The following is a 14,293-nucleotide window of genomic DNA, read 5'->3' as shown; positions in this document are numbered from 1 at the left end:
GGGAATAGAACCTGCTTTGCAAATGGAGTCAGTGTCATCAAGCGCATCCTAGTGGTGACACCAAGGGAACCAGAGGCAAATACCAGGCTGCTGGCCACGGTCCTGGGTGGAGAGCAGAGGAGGCCAGGGTGTGGGGAAGGGGCCGCTGTGAGGGTCTGTGGGCACTCCGCCAAACTCAGAAGACCGCTGAGAGGAGCAGGCCTGGGGAGTGAGGCTATAGTCCCCTCTGCCCACAGCCAGAGGGAGAGGAGGGAAAATGGCAGGAAGCTGTGCCCATGCCCCCCGTCCCCCAGTCACATTTAGGCAGGTGGGACAGGCCTCAAACCCAGCCATCTGTCTGCTTCCTTCAGGCTCCTTTAATTTTTTTGTCGTGCTTTATTTCATTTTTCTTTTCTCCCTTCTCTTGTCTGTCTCTGTCACACACACACCCATCTATGCCAATCCCGCAAACCCACATCGCCACATATTAACTGTGGGCCTGGCCCCACCCCAGTCCCTAGGGTAATCACTATGAAAGCCTCACACACATAAACATGTACACACACTGCCCTCATCACTTCAGAGGCCTTATAACCCCACGAAGAACTGGGAAGTTCAGCCTATCCACCCCCCTGCTCTGGGCTGCCACCAGCCCAGAAGGCCCCAGCTGCTTTAGCTCTGCTTTCCTGTTCTGCCTTTGGATTAATAGTTGCCAAAATTTATTGATTTACTGAGTGCCTACTGCACGCCAAGCTCCATCCTGCTGCCTCACCTGGGAAGGAGATAGGCTGCATGTAACAGAAGCCCCACACAGCAGTTAACAAAACCAAAGTGTGTGTTCCTCACTCAGCAGGAAGGCTCTGTGTGTTTCAGAGACCCAGGCTCTTTCTCGCCTCGCTGTCCTCAGCACACGGCTCTTTTTGTTTTGTGTTTTTTTATGTGTCCCATGCATGAAACAGCTCTGGCCACAAACATAGGCATCAAGCTAGGATGAACTAAGGACTGTACATCTGCTCTGCCCTGGCTGATATAAGAGCCACACCAACAATCAGGTGTCGCCTTGCCCATTGCCAGGGGGTGCACATGGCTTTTTATTTTTAAACTAGAGGCCCGGTGCACAAAAATTTGTCCACTCGGGGGGGAGAGGGGGTCCCTCAGCCCGGCCTGTGCCCTCTCGCAGTCTGGGACCCCTCGGGAGATAACGACCTGCTGGCTTAGGCCTGCTCCCAGGTGGCAGAGGGCAGGCCCAATCCCTATGTGCAGCCCCTGGTCGGGCTCAGATCAGGGCCGATTGGGGAGTTGGGGTGCCGCCCCCTGTCATGCACAGAGCAGGGCGGATCTGGAGGTTGCGATGCCAAGCTCAGTAACGCTCAGGGTACGGCCAATTGGGGGGTTGGGGCACCGCCCCCTGTCACACACAGAGCAGGGTGGATCAGGGGGTTGGGGCACCGTCCTCTATCACCCACAGAGCAGGGCCGATCAGGGGGTTGGGGCGCCGCACTGTCACACTCAGGGCAGGGCCGATGGGGAGGTTATGGCTCTACCCCGTCACACACAGAGCAGGTCCCGTGGGGGGTGGGGGGGTTTGGGCGCTGCCCCCTGTCACGCTGATCCCAGTGCCGGGAGGCCTCGCGGCTCCGCTGATCCCGGTGCCGGTGCCGGGAGGCATATTACCCTTTTACTATATAGAATAGAGGCCTGGTGCATGGGTGGGGGCTGGCTGGTTTGCCCTGAAGGGTGTCCTGGATCAGGGTGGGGGTCCCACTTGGGTGCCTGGCCAGCCTGGGTGAAGGGATGATGGCTGTTTGCAGCTGGTCACACACCCTTTAGGGTGGGAGTCCCCACTGGGGTGCCTGGCCAGTCTGGCTGAGGGGCTGAGGGCCGTTTTCAGGCTGACGGGTGACTGAAGCTCCCAACCGCTCCTTTTTTTCTTTTTTATTCTGGGCCAGCTTTAGCTCTGAGGCCTCGGCTGCTGAAAACAGCTTTCTGGCCTTTGTTTACCGTCTGTATTTTTTTTTAAAATATATTTTATTGATTTTTTACAGAGAGGAAGGGAGAGAGATAGAGAGTTAGAAACATCAATGGAAGAGAAACATCGATCAGCCGCCTCCTGCACATCTCCCACTGGGGATGTGCCCGCAGCCCAGGTACATGCCCTTGACCGGAATCGAACCTGGGACCTTTCAGTCCGCAGGCCAACGCTCTATCCACTGAGCCAAACCGGTTTCAGCTACCGTCTGTATTTGATACAATATTGCGGTCCGGCTGGCTGAAGCCCTGCTGAGTAAAGCAGGTTTCTGGGGTTTTGTTTATCTTCTATATTTGCAACATAGTTGCTTAGAGTCACAGCTGAGAGGCCGGCAAGTCAGGCGGGGAACATTGGAGTCCTCCTTAACTGAAGCAAGCAAGCCTCCCTGTTCGCATCAGCTGCCTGGCTGCCAACCGCCATCTTGGCTGACAGTTAATTTGCATATTGCCCTGATTAGCCAATGGGAAGGGTAGCGGTTGTATGCCAATTACCATGTTTCTCTTTTATTAGTGTAGACTAGAGGCCCGGTGCACGGATTCGTGCATGGGAAGGGGAGTGGTCCCTCAGCCTGGCCTGTTCCCTCTCACAATCCAGGACCCCTCGGGGGATGTAGCAGTGCGCTAAGCAGCAGGAGGAGCCCGAGCTGGTGCTGGTGTGCACTGCTTGTGCTCATCCCAGCTCGCTGCTGCTGTTGAGTCAGGAGATGCTCCCGCTGCCACAGCTGCGCTCACCAGCCATGAGCACAGCTTCTGGCTGAGCAGCGCTCCCACTGTGGGAGCACACTGACCACCAGGGGGCAGCTCCTGCATTGAGCGTCTGCCCCCTGGTGGTCAGTGCACGTCATAGTAACTGGTTGACCGGTTGTTCTGGTTGTTTGGTCATAACGGTCACTTAGGCTTTTATGTATATAGATATGTTTTTGTTGATTTTTTTTTAGAGAGAGAGGAAGGGAGAGGGATAGAGAGATAGAAACATCGATGAGAGAAAAACATCATCAATCACCTGCCTCCTAAATGTCCCCTACTGGGAACGGAGCCTGCAACCCAGGCATGTGCCCTGATCAGTCACTTCTTGGTTCATGGGTCGATGCTCAATCACTGAGCCACACTGGTTGGGTGGCTTTTTTTTTAACGAGTCGTGCCCCTGTGGCTACTTTTGTTTGTTTGTTTGTTTTTAATTGATTTTAGAGAAAGGAAGGGAGGGAGGGAAGGAGAGAGGGAGAGGGGAAGGAAAGAGAGAAAGAGAAACATTGCTACATCCATTGGTTGCCTCCCACACTTGCCCTGACCAGGCATCAAACTCAACCTGAGTATGTGCCCTGACCATGAATCAAACATGCCACCTTTAGGTGTGTGGGATGACACTCCAACCAGCTGAGCCACACTGGCCAGGGAGCACATGGCTTTTGATCTCGGGGGCATAAGCTGGCAGAGGGGTAAAAAGTCAGGAATGACACCTGAGACTGCCCCACTTATCTGGACACCACCTCATCTGGGTCCCCCACCGACTTCAGCATAGTTGTTCAGGCCAGCTGCTCCCTACGGTTTCCTCCACGCACCTCACACAGGCTGGCCCCCCAGTGGCCTGGGACTTGGACTGGACTCACTGCCTGAGGAGTAGACAGAGGCTGGAATACTGTATTCTGGATGCCAGGTGGCGCCCAGTGACCAGAGCCCTTTGCCAGCTCTCTGCTGTAATCAGCTGGCAGACACGAGTCCTGGCTGAGAGTGATAGGGACTGGGGATCAGGAACTGAGGCAACATCACCCCAGCCTTACGGCTGAGGCCCCACACTCTGGTCCTGCCCCTCCATCCACAAATAAGTTTGTGTGTTGTACTTGTGGTCAAAATGCCCACATGCCCTGCCCACCCCTCTAGGCTCCCTTCAGGCCTAGAGGCAGAAGGGCCCAGAGTGCATGCCCTTGGAGGGCCCTGGCGCCCTGTCCTTCATTTTTTCAGTTGTCAAGGACTGTGTTTGGGTTGGCTCCAGGCCTTCCTTGTGCATGGCCCTAGCTGAGTACCATATCAGGCAGGATCCCCATCAGGGACATCACTATCATAGTCTGACCCTGGGTGCAAAAGGGGCACCTGAAGGCTAAGGGGTTGTTTGGACAGGAAGGCTTCCCGAAGTTTTGGTCTGAGCACATGTTGAAGGATAAAAAGGAAAGAGCCTTCCAGGCTGAGGGAACAGTTAGTGTGGGGGTGGGGGTGTTGGTTTTGAGAAATAGAACACTGGGACACATCTGGGGAGGCTCCAGCAGTTCCCATGCCAAGAGGTAAAGAAAAGGAGTGTGTATTTGTGCGGGGAGAGCACCCTAGGCAGGCACTGAGACCCAGGACACCTTGTGGGGCCCCAAACACCTCTCGGCCAAGCCCCCATTGGGGCTTTTACCCCATGCAGGGCTCTGGAAGCTGGCACTGCTTCAAGTTTAAGGTATAAGCCTCTCCACTATGCCTCTGATGACAAGGGGGGAGCTTGTTAGAGGTGGGAGTGTGAAAGGAAGACTGGTCAGCCTGCTAAATCCTAAGGACTTCGCTGGGAAGTGACTGACCTGCCAGGGACACAACGCTGGGACCAGAATTTGAATCATTCTACTCCAAACGGAGCCCTAGTTTTAACCCACTGCAGGAACCACAACCCAGAATCACCCCCCCCCCCCCCAAACCGCACAAATATGCATATTTTCCCCCAAGTCATAATTTCCAGGAATCTGCATTTTTAAAAAATTTGTTTTTATTGATTTCAGAGAGGAAGGGAGAGGGAGAGATAGAAACATCAATGATAAGAGAATCATTGACTGGCTGCCTCCTGCATGCCCCACACTGGAGGTCCAGCTGCAACCCGCCCCAACCGGGAATCGAACCATGACCACCTGGTTCATAGGTCCACGCTCAACCACCGATCTGCATTTTATCTGACGCCCAGTGATTCCCACGCATATTGGTCTGTTTGAGAACTCGGGCTCCACGTTCAGGTCCCGCCAGCCTCACAGGGCTGGCAGAGACCATGGGGGTGGAACCCCGCCCTCCGGCGATGACTCGGCCCCCCGGCCGCTTCCTGAAGGTCCACGGGACGGGTCGCTGCGCCCCCTCGCGGCCACCGGGGCCAGTGGACGAGCCCTGCATTCCCGGTCCAGGAGTGACGGGCGTGGGCAACGCCGGGAGCTCGGAGCTCGGAGTCTTACGTGGGAGGAGGAAGGTCGCCCGCGCCGGATGTCCAAACGTGGGAGCGCCTGGAACGCCCCCGCCTGGCGTACGGAGCACCGCACCCTGCGCCCGTCACCCTCCTGCACGCGCCCGCGACTCGGGTGCGCAGGCGCCCAGAGGCCGCGCAGCCGCCATTGCTCCCCCGCCAGCGAAGCGCCTGTTAGAAGCCTGCGGGAGCAGAAAGAAGGTAAGTGCGACGCCTCGAGGACAGCGGCAGGGGGCTGAAGCGGTAGCATACTCACGAGAGGGTACCCCTGCATAGCCCTCGCCGGCTGGAGCAAGGAACTACAACCCCCAAAATGCACTGGGCTGCAGGGTTGCGCGAGGCAGTGACGTTAAGGGTCTGTGCTGCTGCCTTTTCTCTGTGAGGGAAACGCCGTGGCGAGGGCTGATGACGCGTTCTTCTTCTGGTTAGAAGGTCAATGGAGGTCAGCGGGCTCTGGTTCTGAGAGCGCCTTCGCGAACCTTCTTCCTGTCTGACCAGATTAAGTCGAAGATGTTGCCCAGCCAGTGTGGCTCAGTGGTTGAGCTCTGACCCGGAGGTCACGGGTTGGATTTCCGGTCAGGGCACATGCCTGGGGTGTGGGCTCCATCCCCAGGGGGCGTGCAGGAGGCAGCCCATGGATGTTTCTCTCTCGTAAAACAAAACAAATAAAAAGTAAACATATCTAAAAAATAAGAATAAGAAAACTAAATAAATCGATGGTCTATTTTTACTTAACTACAAATATCTGTGTACTGTGTACCCCCTGCCTTTGAACCCTGGCTGGCTATGGAGCCACTCAGACACCATCATGATCATCATCATCACCATCATAATTATTATTTAGTCTTTATTTTGAAATAATCTCACATTTTAAGAATTTTTAAGGAAAGAACTCCCGTGCCCTGGCCGGTGTGACTCTAAAGGGGTTAAAGCGCCTACCAGCCCCTGGTGTGGACCGGCCCATGGGAGGGTCCCAGGTTCCAGTGGGGCCAAGGGCAGCACCTGGGTGGCAGGATCTGTGCCTCCCCCACTCCATGGCCCATGGAAGGCAACCAATTGATGTTTCTCTCTCACATCAAAGTTTTATCTCTCTCCCCTCTCTCCCTCCCCCTCCCTTCCTTCTTTTTCACTTTTTCTGAAAAGCAATGGGGAAAATATCCCTCGGGGGAGGATTAAAAAAATAAAAAAAAATAGAGAATTCCTGTATCCCTCATGATAATTAAGTTAGTTACAGATGTGATGCCCCTTTGCCTCTATGTTTAGAGGTATATCAGTGTGTATTCCTTTTTAACATGTTTTTATTGATTTCAGAAAGGAAGGGAGAGTTAGAAACATCAGTGATGAGAGAGAATCATTGATTGGCGGTCTCCTGCACGCCCCCCCTACTGGAGATCTGGCCTGCAACCCTGGACATTTGCCCTGACCGGGAATCCAACCATGACCTGGTTCACTGCTCCATGCTCAACCACTGAGGCATACCAGGCATACCGGCCATACGGGCCCAGTATAAGTGTGTATTCTCTACAAAGAAGGACATTACCCAGTGTTCAAAATCAGGAGATACTGATCAAAACTATTATCTAACGTGTAGTCTATATTTAAATGCTTCCAGTTGTCCTAATAATGCCCTTTATCGAAACTTCCTTTTTCTTGGATCGGGATCCCATCCAGGAACATACCTTGCCTTCAACTGTTTTGGTTTCTTTAGTCTTTCATTCTGGAGCAGCTCTCCAGCTTCCCTTGACTCTCATGACTTGGACACTTTTGCATATTCCTGGCCAGTTGTTTTGTAGAACTGAATTTGAGATTGTCAGATTTCTTCACTCCCAGGCTGTTATGGGCAGAGGTGGTGCTGGCCAGACTTATTCAGAGGCCGGGGGTGTGTCTTGGGTGGGTGAGGAGGACCAGTGACCAGCCACACCAGCCTCCATACAGACTTCCAGACCTTGCTGGGCCAGACCCTTTCTGTGGTTGCCTCCCCTGTTGGGGGTTTCACACTCATCTCACTGAGGTGTTTGGCTTCCCTGTAGCACCCACCCTGGAGCCATGGTCCACGCTTTCCTCATCCACACCTTGAGGGCCCCACAGGCAGAGGAGGGCCTTTGCCGAGTGCTCTATTCCTGCGTCTTCGGTGCCGAGAATTCACCTGATGACCCACAACCACACCGTGCTGAGAGGGACAGGCTCCTCTGCAAGGAGCAGATTTTGGCTGTGGCCAGGTAAACCACATAACCTAGTATAGCTCTGTTATTGGTGGAAGTGGGGGATCCCTTTCCTCACTGGGTGCTGGGGGATGGGTCCTTAGGATCTCTTGACAAAAATAATTTTCTGAGGCTCGCCCAGGAGGATGAGTTATTTTCATTTACGTGGAATTACATCCCTGCATTCCCAAGATCCCACTTCCCTTCATCCAGTCCAGGAAGAGATGCAGCTGGGGATTCAGCAGAGCTAGAAGCAAGGGCAGTGTCCAGAGTTTCCGTTCCATGGTGGCGCTGGGTCCCGCACAGCATTAGGCTAGTTACAGTCCATTAGTCCATTGTGTGTGGGGTCTACATGGTTGTGAACCACGTGGGCAAATGCAGGGGAGCCAAGGAGCGAATCCCCTGCAACAAGAGTCCCGAGTGAACCGAGAGACAGAGAGGGAACTCCTTTGTGTAGAAGCTAAGTATCTTTTTTTAAAAAATATTTTTATTGCCCTAACCACTGTGGCTCAGTGGATAGAGCGTCGGCCTGCGGACTGAAGGGACCCAGGTTCGAATCCGGTCAAGGGCATGTACCTTGGTTGCGGGCACATCCCCAGTAGGGGGTGTGCAGGAGGCAGCTGATCAATGTTTCTCTCTCATCTGTGTTTCTAACTCTCTATCCCTCTCCTTTCCTCTCTGTGGAAAATCAATAAAATATATTTTAAAATATATATATATATTTTTATTGATTTCAGAGAGGGAGAGAGATAGAAACATCAATGATGAGAGAGAATCTTTGATCGGCTGCCTCCTGCACACCCTGACCTGGGGTCGAGCTCGCAACCCGGGCATGTGCCCTTGACCAGAATCGAACCTGGGACCCTTCAGTCCATAGGCCGATGCTCTATCCACTGAGCCAAACCAGCTAGGGCAGGAGCTAAGTAGCTTAAATCTTCCTGTGCTTGCAGTGGCTACACCTACTCTGACCAATGAATTGTTCCCAGCTGTAACTGACAGACTAGACTTTATGTCACCTATACTTTACTGGGCATGCTCTATTCCTCCCCTGTACAGACTCTTCCCCCAGAGATCTGCGGGGAATAGACCGGTGGCTTTGCAGCTTCTTGGCAAAGCTGCACAAATGGCACGCTCTTACCATTTGGCCATCCCCCTGCTACTTTCCTGCTAATAACTGGATTAATTACAGTGGTATCAGCCCCACAACTTCATTGAATACATGCCTAATTGTGATAGGTTTTCTGGGGAGCACAAGAAACAGGGGGACTAAGAATCAGAGAGGAAGTTTTAGAGTCGTATTTTCCAAAGAGTCTTTTATAGTTGTTCACAAGTGTTATGTGCAAAAGGGTTAAAGAAAGTATTAATGCCTTTATTATTGTTTAGCTAAGATTTATTGAACCTGAAATATGTGCTAAGCATGTATACACACTTATGTGTATATATGTATGTATACACATACATAGTTCATGTGTATGAACTCATAGGTACAGTTATTATCCCCACCTTACAGATGAGTCAACTGAAGTAGAGAGAGTTTAAGGAACGTAACCTACACAAGATTATGCTGCTAGAAGGCCATAGAGGTGGGATTTGACTGTAGGCAGCAAGCACCAGTATAGATTAGACATGCTTTGCAGTGCAAGAATTCTCAGGGCCTTTAGTGTGCCTGTAGGCTTTATACATCTCTAAGTAGGAGAGGGAATACGGTGCAAAGGAAGCCCTCATGCTCAGAGCCTTCCGAAAGCCTGGGATCTAGAGTACAGTTTGGGAAACAGTGTTCCAGTTGGAGTGCCTGGGATCTAGAGTACAGTTTGGGAAACAGTGTTCCAGTTGGAGTGCCTGGGCTTGGACCTTCCCATCCCAGACTGAGTCCGTGGGTGCCAGAACCCGGTCTCTGTGCGTTCTGGCAGGAGGATTAACACTCTGAGACAACCTGGTGTCAGACCTCCGCCATCCTCTTGTTCCTCTGGACCTCTGCCCCCTTGTGTGGCACAGAAAACCAAACATTGCTTTAAGACCAGCCTGTGCATGGCCCAAATTGGAGGGCAGTTCAGGAGAAATGAGAGAGTGCCTTCAAAAGCCTGGATGGCCAAGAGAAAGATCTTTCTTTTGCATTTGGAGAGGGTTACAGGAGGGAAAGTGGGTGGAGAGTTTGGGCAGCCCGTGTTAGACGTGGCTTCTCATTGGTTGCTTTTCTTTATGTTGAGGAAGCAGATGGGTCAGGATTTCTTCCCCTGGTGCCCTTTTTCAGCCCAAGGAATTCTGTTCAAAATCTGCCTTCTCTTGGCCACACTGAGTGAAGTGGTTCAGGGCCTGGAGGCTGGAGTCTAGATTTCTGTTCCAGCTCACACTTCCTTCTCTGTGGCCCTGGGCAGGTCACTTAGTCTCTCTGGGGCTCAGTGTCTATATCTGAGATATGGGGACAATGGCAGCTCCCAGCTCCACGGATGGTCAGGAGGATGACAGAAGTTGGTGACCCACCCACTCTCCCCAGGCAGGTGGAGTCCATGTGCCGGCTGCAGCAGCAGGCGTCCGGCAGGCCTCCCACGGATCTGCAGCCCCAGCCCTCAGATGAGCCGATGCCCCTGCACGAGGCCCCACGAGGGGCCTTCCGCCTGGCGGCAGGGGACCCTTTCCGGGAGCCTCGGACAGTGGTGTGGCTGGGCGTGCTCTCCTTAGGCTTCGCCCTGGTGCTGGATGCCCACGAGAACCTGCTGCTGGCAGAGAACACACTTCGGCTGCTGGCACGCCTCCTCCTCGACCACCTCCGGCTGCTGGCCCCTGGCACCAATCTCCTGCTGCGGGCTGACCGAATCGAGGGCATCCTCACCCGCTTCCTGCCCCATGGTCAGCTGCTCTTCCTCAATGACCAGTTTGTCCAGAGTCTGGAGAAGGAGTTCAGTGCTGCCTGGCCCCGCTGACCCCTCACTGCATGGGACTTTGCGAGAGGGCATTGAGGAAGGACAAGGATGTTCAGACACACAACCTGGTAAAACTTGGCATCTACCTCCTACCCAGCCTGCTCCCAGCTCTGGTGTGCTGCCACACCCAGGACAAGTGGATGGGACAAGCTGGCAGAAAAGGGGGCAGGGCAGAAGGTAGAGGTGAAGAATCACAGAACAGTCTGTGCCTGGAGGTGCCTCATGACTTATTCAGACTGCTACCAAGGGCAGCCCCTCTCGCCCTTGACTCCACTTTCTCCCATTCCCATCCGCCAGTCCTCTACAGTGCACCAGCTCCGAGTGCCAGGGTGGTGCTGGGGTGGTGAGGATCAGCTGCCTGGAACTCGGCCTATGTTCTTTTCCCAAACGCACAGTCATCACCATACAAAAGGAGCCTGAGACTCAGCTCCACCACAGTTCACAAATATGTCAGTCATTCAGGGGGATTCTGTAGGTCCTTTCGGGCTCAGTCCATGCTTGCCAAGCAGCCTCAAGATAATCCTGCGCTTCCCTCATCCGCAGGGAGAGAAGGTGCCATCAGGCGGGTGTAAGAAATCTGGCCTGGATGATGTTATCTTTCTCATTTTGAATTAAAAGCACCGACTATATGATTTTGTCACTGACCCCTGTAGGACAGGGACCCAAGATCGTGGTGGTTCTGCTCAGTGTTGCTCACGCCAATAAAATGAAACTGTTCTGTAAAGTAGATCAGAGAGTTTATTCTTTGGCCAAGGGATTGAGAAGGACGAGTTGTGCTCAACAGATCCCTTCTCCCCAATTCTGGAGAGTTAGAAAAGTCTTTTTTTAATTTTATTTTATTATTTTTATTTTTACCGTCACCATTAATCTCCTCTATGCCCTCTTCCACCTCTGTTCCCTCCCTCCCCTAGGAAAGTCTTAAAGGCTTTCGTGGGGGAGTCGTTAGGCAGGCTCAGGGACAGAGATTCCCAAGGAGGGGTGGAGGGTTCTGGGCTTGCTAAGGGAGCATGCACTGTTCCCAAACATGCTTGGAGCAGGCCTAGCCATACATTGCATGTATCATTTTAATGTTAAGCCTCCATCCCTGGGCATGAAGGAAAGTTTGTCAAAGGTTACGTGGGAAGGGGTTTCAGATGCCATCTTGGATTTTTCCAGCGCTTACCAGTGTTTTTTTTAATCTTCACTCAAGGATATGCTTTGATTGATTGATTGATTGATTGAGAGAGAGAGAGAGAGAGAGAGAGAGAGAGAGAGAAGAGAAACATCAATGTGGTGTACGGGACGACGCTCAAACCAACTGAGCCATCTGGCCAAGGCACAAACCGGTTTCTTCGTTGTGGTCCTTGGGTTCCTCATCTGGTTCCAGGCTGCAGGCTTAGCTATCTTCTCTTGATGAGTTCAGTCTCCTTGTGTGAGAGGGTATGTCGGGGAGAATACAAGAAAGTTAATGGAAGTTTAAAGATTAATAATGTGGCACGACCCAGTGACAATTTCACCCTCCATTTCTGTGAATTGAATTAATGCATTTCCGTTCCTCTGAGTAAATGCCTTTCTGTGTGGCCCTGAGCTGGGTGTCTGAGCCTTCATGGTTAAGGATGCCCCCAAGAGGCCTCTTGGGGGGTCTCTGCCTCTTGTCTGCCGTAACACCCCTGTCTCCTTATGTGCCTCCTTTGAGGGTAGCTACTGATTGAGGGTTAACCCCCGCCCCCCCCCCCCCAAAAACAAAACAAAACAAAACAAAACAAAACATTGTTCTGGCCTCTAGATTTTACCAGACAGCCCGAAGAGTCACTGGCCTGAATCAGGCAGGTTGAGCACCACACTCATCTAAGGAAACAGAAGAGCCCCATGTATGAAAACCCTCCTCTTCCAGCCTGTAGAGGCTCTTCTACGGGTGAGTCCCCCACGTGGACACCCTGAAAGGGAGCTGGCCAGGAGGTGCACACACAACTTCCTCAGTGCTTTTTATTGCCTCAGTTTTATGCAAAGTTCACCGGACATCTGGGGAAAGCGAAACTAAATTAAAAAACAATAAAAATGGTTTCAGGGGAAAACCATGCAGGGGACGTGAGAGGATTATTTCTAAAAAGGGGTGGTAAAAAAATAAATAAAATAAAAATTAAAAAGGGTGTGGGGGGGCTCTCTAATTATTATTCTCAGTAATTAGATTCAGGAAGATATCACTCCCATAAAGCAAAGAGAGGAACAGCAGAGAATAAGAACGAATTCTCAGAAAATAACAGTGTTATTGCTTACATTAAAAAGCCCATCCAGCCAAAACCGGTTTGGCTCAGTGGATAGAGCGTCGGCCTGCGGACTGAAGGGTCCCAGGTTCTATTCCGGTCAAGGGCATGTACCTGGGTTGCGGGCACATCCCCAGTAGGAGATGTGCAGGAGGCAGCTGGTCGATGTTTCTCTCTCATCGATGTTTCTAACTCTCTATCTCTCTCCCTTCCTCTCTGTAAAAAATTAATAAAATATATTTTAAAAAAATAAAAAAATAAAAGCCCATCCGGTGTGGCTCCGTGTTTGAGTGTTGACCTATGAACCAGAAGGTCACGGTTTGATTCCCGGTCAGGGCACATATCCGGGTGGCGGACTCGATCCCCAGTAGGGCGTGCAGGAGTCAGCCAATTAATTGTTCCTCCCTCATTGATGCTTCTATCTTTCTATCCCTCTTCCTTCCTCTCTCTCTAAAAATCCATAAAACATATATATTTTTTAAAAAGCCAACCGATACAGCTGGCGCCCTCTCCTTCCCCACAGGGTGCTTTCCTATCTTTTGCAGAGGCCGGAAAGGAAAAAAACTACATTTCCAAGACTCCTTTGCAGCTCGAGTTATGACTATAAACCAAGGTCTGACAGTTAGGTGCCCCATCAGAGGTTTGGGGGTTAGAGACCATCTTCTGCTGACAGCAAGGACACAAAGACGTGAGGCTCTCGAGCCAGTTTCAGCAGCCAGACTCAGTATTCCTGTGTCAACCAGATGTTGAGACAGAGCTCTGTGGAGCCGGGGGCGGCAGCAGTGTCCCCCTCACCTCTGACCACGGTTTTACAGTGATGTGCTCTCGAAGTCAGTTCCTGCGATAGCAGCCTCCTGACTCCGGCTGCTCCAGCCCCCTCACGATTTTCCAACCAACTAACTTCCTATATTAAATTCCTTCCTGTGAAAAAAACTGACTATGTCAAGTGTTGGTGAAGAAGAGGCGTGGACTATAGCACCTTGAACCATCAATAAATATACTGCTGGTGGGAGTGTAAAGTGGTACAAACCCTTCGCAGAAGTGTTTGAAAGCTTCTAATAAAGCTAAACATGCCCTACCCTATTGTCCAGCACTTTTTTTTTTTAAATATTTTTATTGATTTTTTACAGAGAGGAAGGGAGAGGGATAGAGAGTTAGAAACATCAATGAGTGAGAAACATCGATCAGCTGCCTCCTGCACACACCCCACTGGGGATGCGCCCGCAACCAAGGTACATGCCCTTGACCAGAATCGAACCTGGGACCCTCAGTCCACAGGCCGACACTCTATCCACTGAGCCAAACCGGTTAGGACTATTGTCCAACACTTTTTAAATAAGTGTGTAACTCCACAAAAAGACATATGTGAATGCTCATACAGTTTTATTCCTAATAGCCTGAACCTGGAAAAGCCCAAATAGTTCATTAAAATATAGAATGCCTGACTGGTTTGGCTCAGTGGATGGAGCGTCAGCCTGCGGACTAAAGGGTCCCGGGTTCGATTCAGGTCAAGGGCATGTACCTTGGTTGCGGGCACATCCCCAGTAGGGGGTGTGCAGGAGGCAGCTGATAGATGTTTCTCTCTCATCGATGTTTCTAACTCTCTATCCCTCTCCCTTCCTCTCTGTAAAAAGTCAATAAAATATATTTTTAAAATATTAAAAAAATATATAGAATGAATAAACACATTGTGATATCATATAATGGACTATGACTCAACATGAAAGC

At 51.5% G+C, this 14,293-nt stretch overlaps 1 protein-coding gene and 1 long non-coding RNA gene across 2 annotated transcripts; one reads left to right on the top strand and one right to left on the bottom strand.

Moving 5' to 3' along the window:
* Positions 1-4,723: 4,723 nt before the first annotated feature.
* Positions 4,724-5,580, bottom strand: LOC308523568. Its single transcript, XR_013996360.1, has 2 exons — positions 5,457-5,580; positions 4,724-5,382 (listed from the first exon to the last, which is right to left on the bottom strand). It is a non-coding gene; the product is annotated as an uncharacterized lncRNA (long non-coding RNA).
* AP5S1 (adaptor related protein complex 5 subunit sigma 1) lies at positions 5,116-12,419 on the top strand. The gene is made up of 3 exons (XM_081097602.1): positions 5,116-5,401; positions 7,231-7,419; positions 9,896-12,419. The coding sequence occupies exons 2-3, from the start codon at positions 7,247-7,249 to the stop codon at positions 10,320-10,322; spliced, it is 600 nt and encodes a 199-aa protein (XP_080953728.1). The 5' UTR covers positions 5,116-5,401; positions 7,231-7,246; the 3' UTR covers positions 10,323-12,419.
* Positions 12,420-14,293: the final 1,874 nt, after the last annotated feature.

Source organism: Myotis nattereri (assembly GCF_964212035.1).
Source record: "Myotis nattereri genome assembly, chromosome: 8".
Taxonomy (NCBI): Eukaryota; Metazoa; Chordata; class Mammalia; order Chiroptera; family Vespertilionidae; genus Myotis; species Myotis nattereri.
This window is presented reverse-complemented; position numbering and strand designations above follow the sequence as displayed.

Excerpts from the sequence above, each read along its gene's own strand:
- AP5S1 (XM_081097602.1), top strand. The coding sequence starts at position 7,247 with ATGGTCCACGCTTTCCTCATCCACACCTTGAGGGCCCCACAGGCAGAG. Across the intron at positions 7,420-9,895 it reads CAGATTTTGGCTGTGGCCAG|GCAGGTGGAGTCCATGTGCC; the intron begins GTAAACCACATA and ends CACTCTCCCCAG.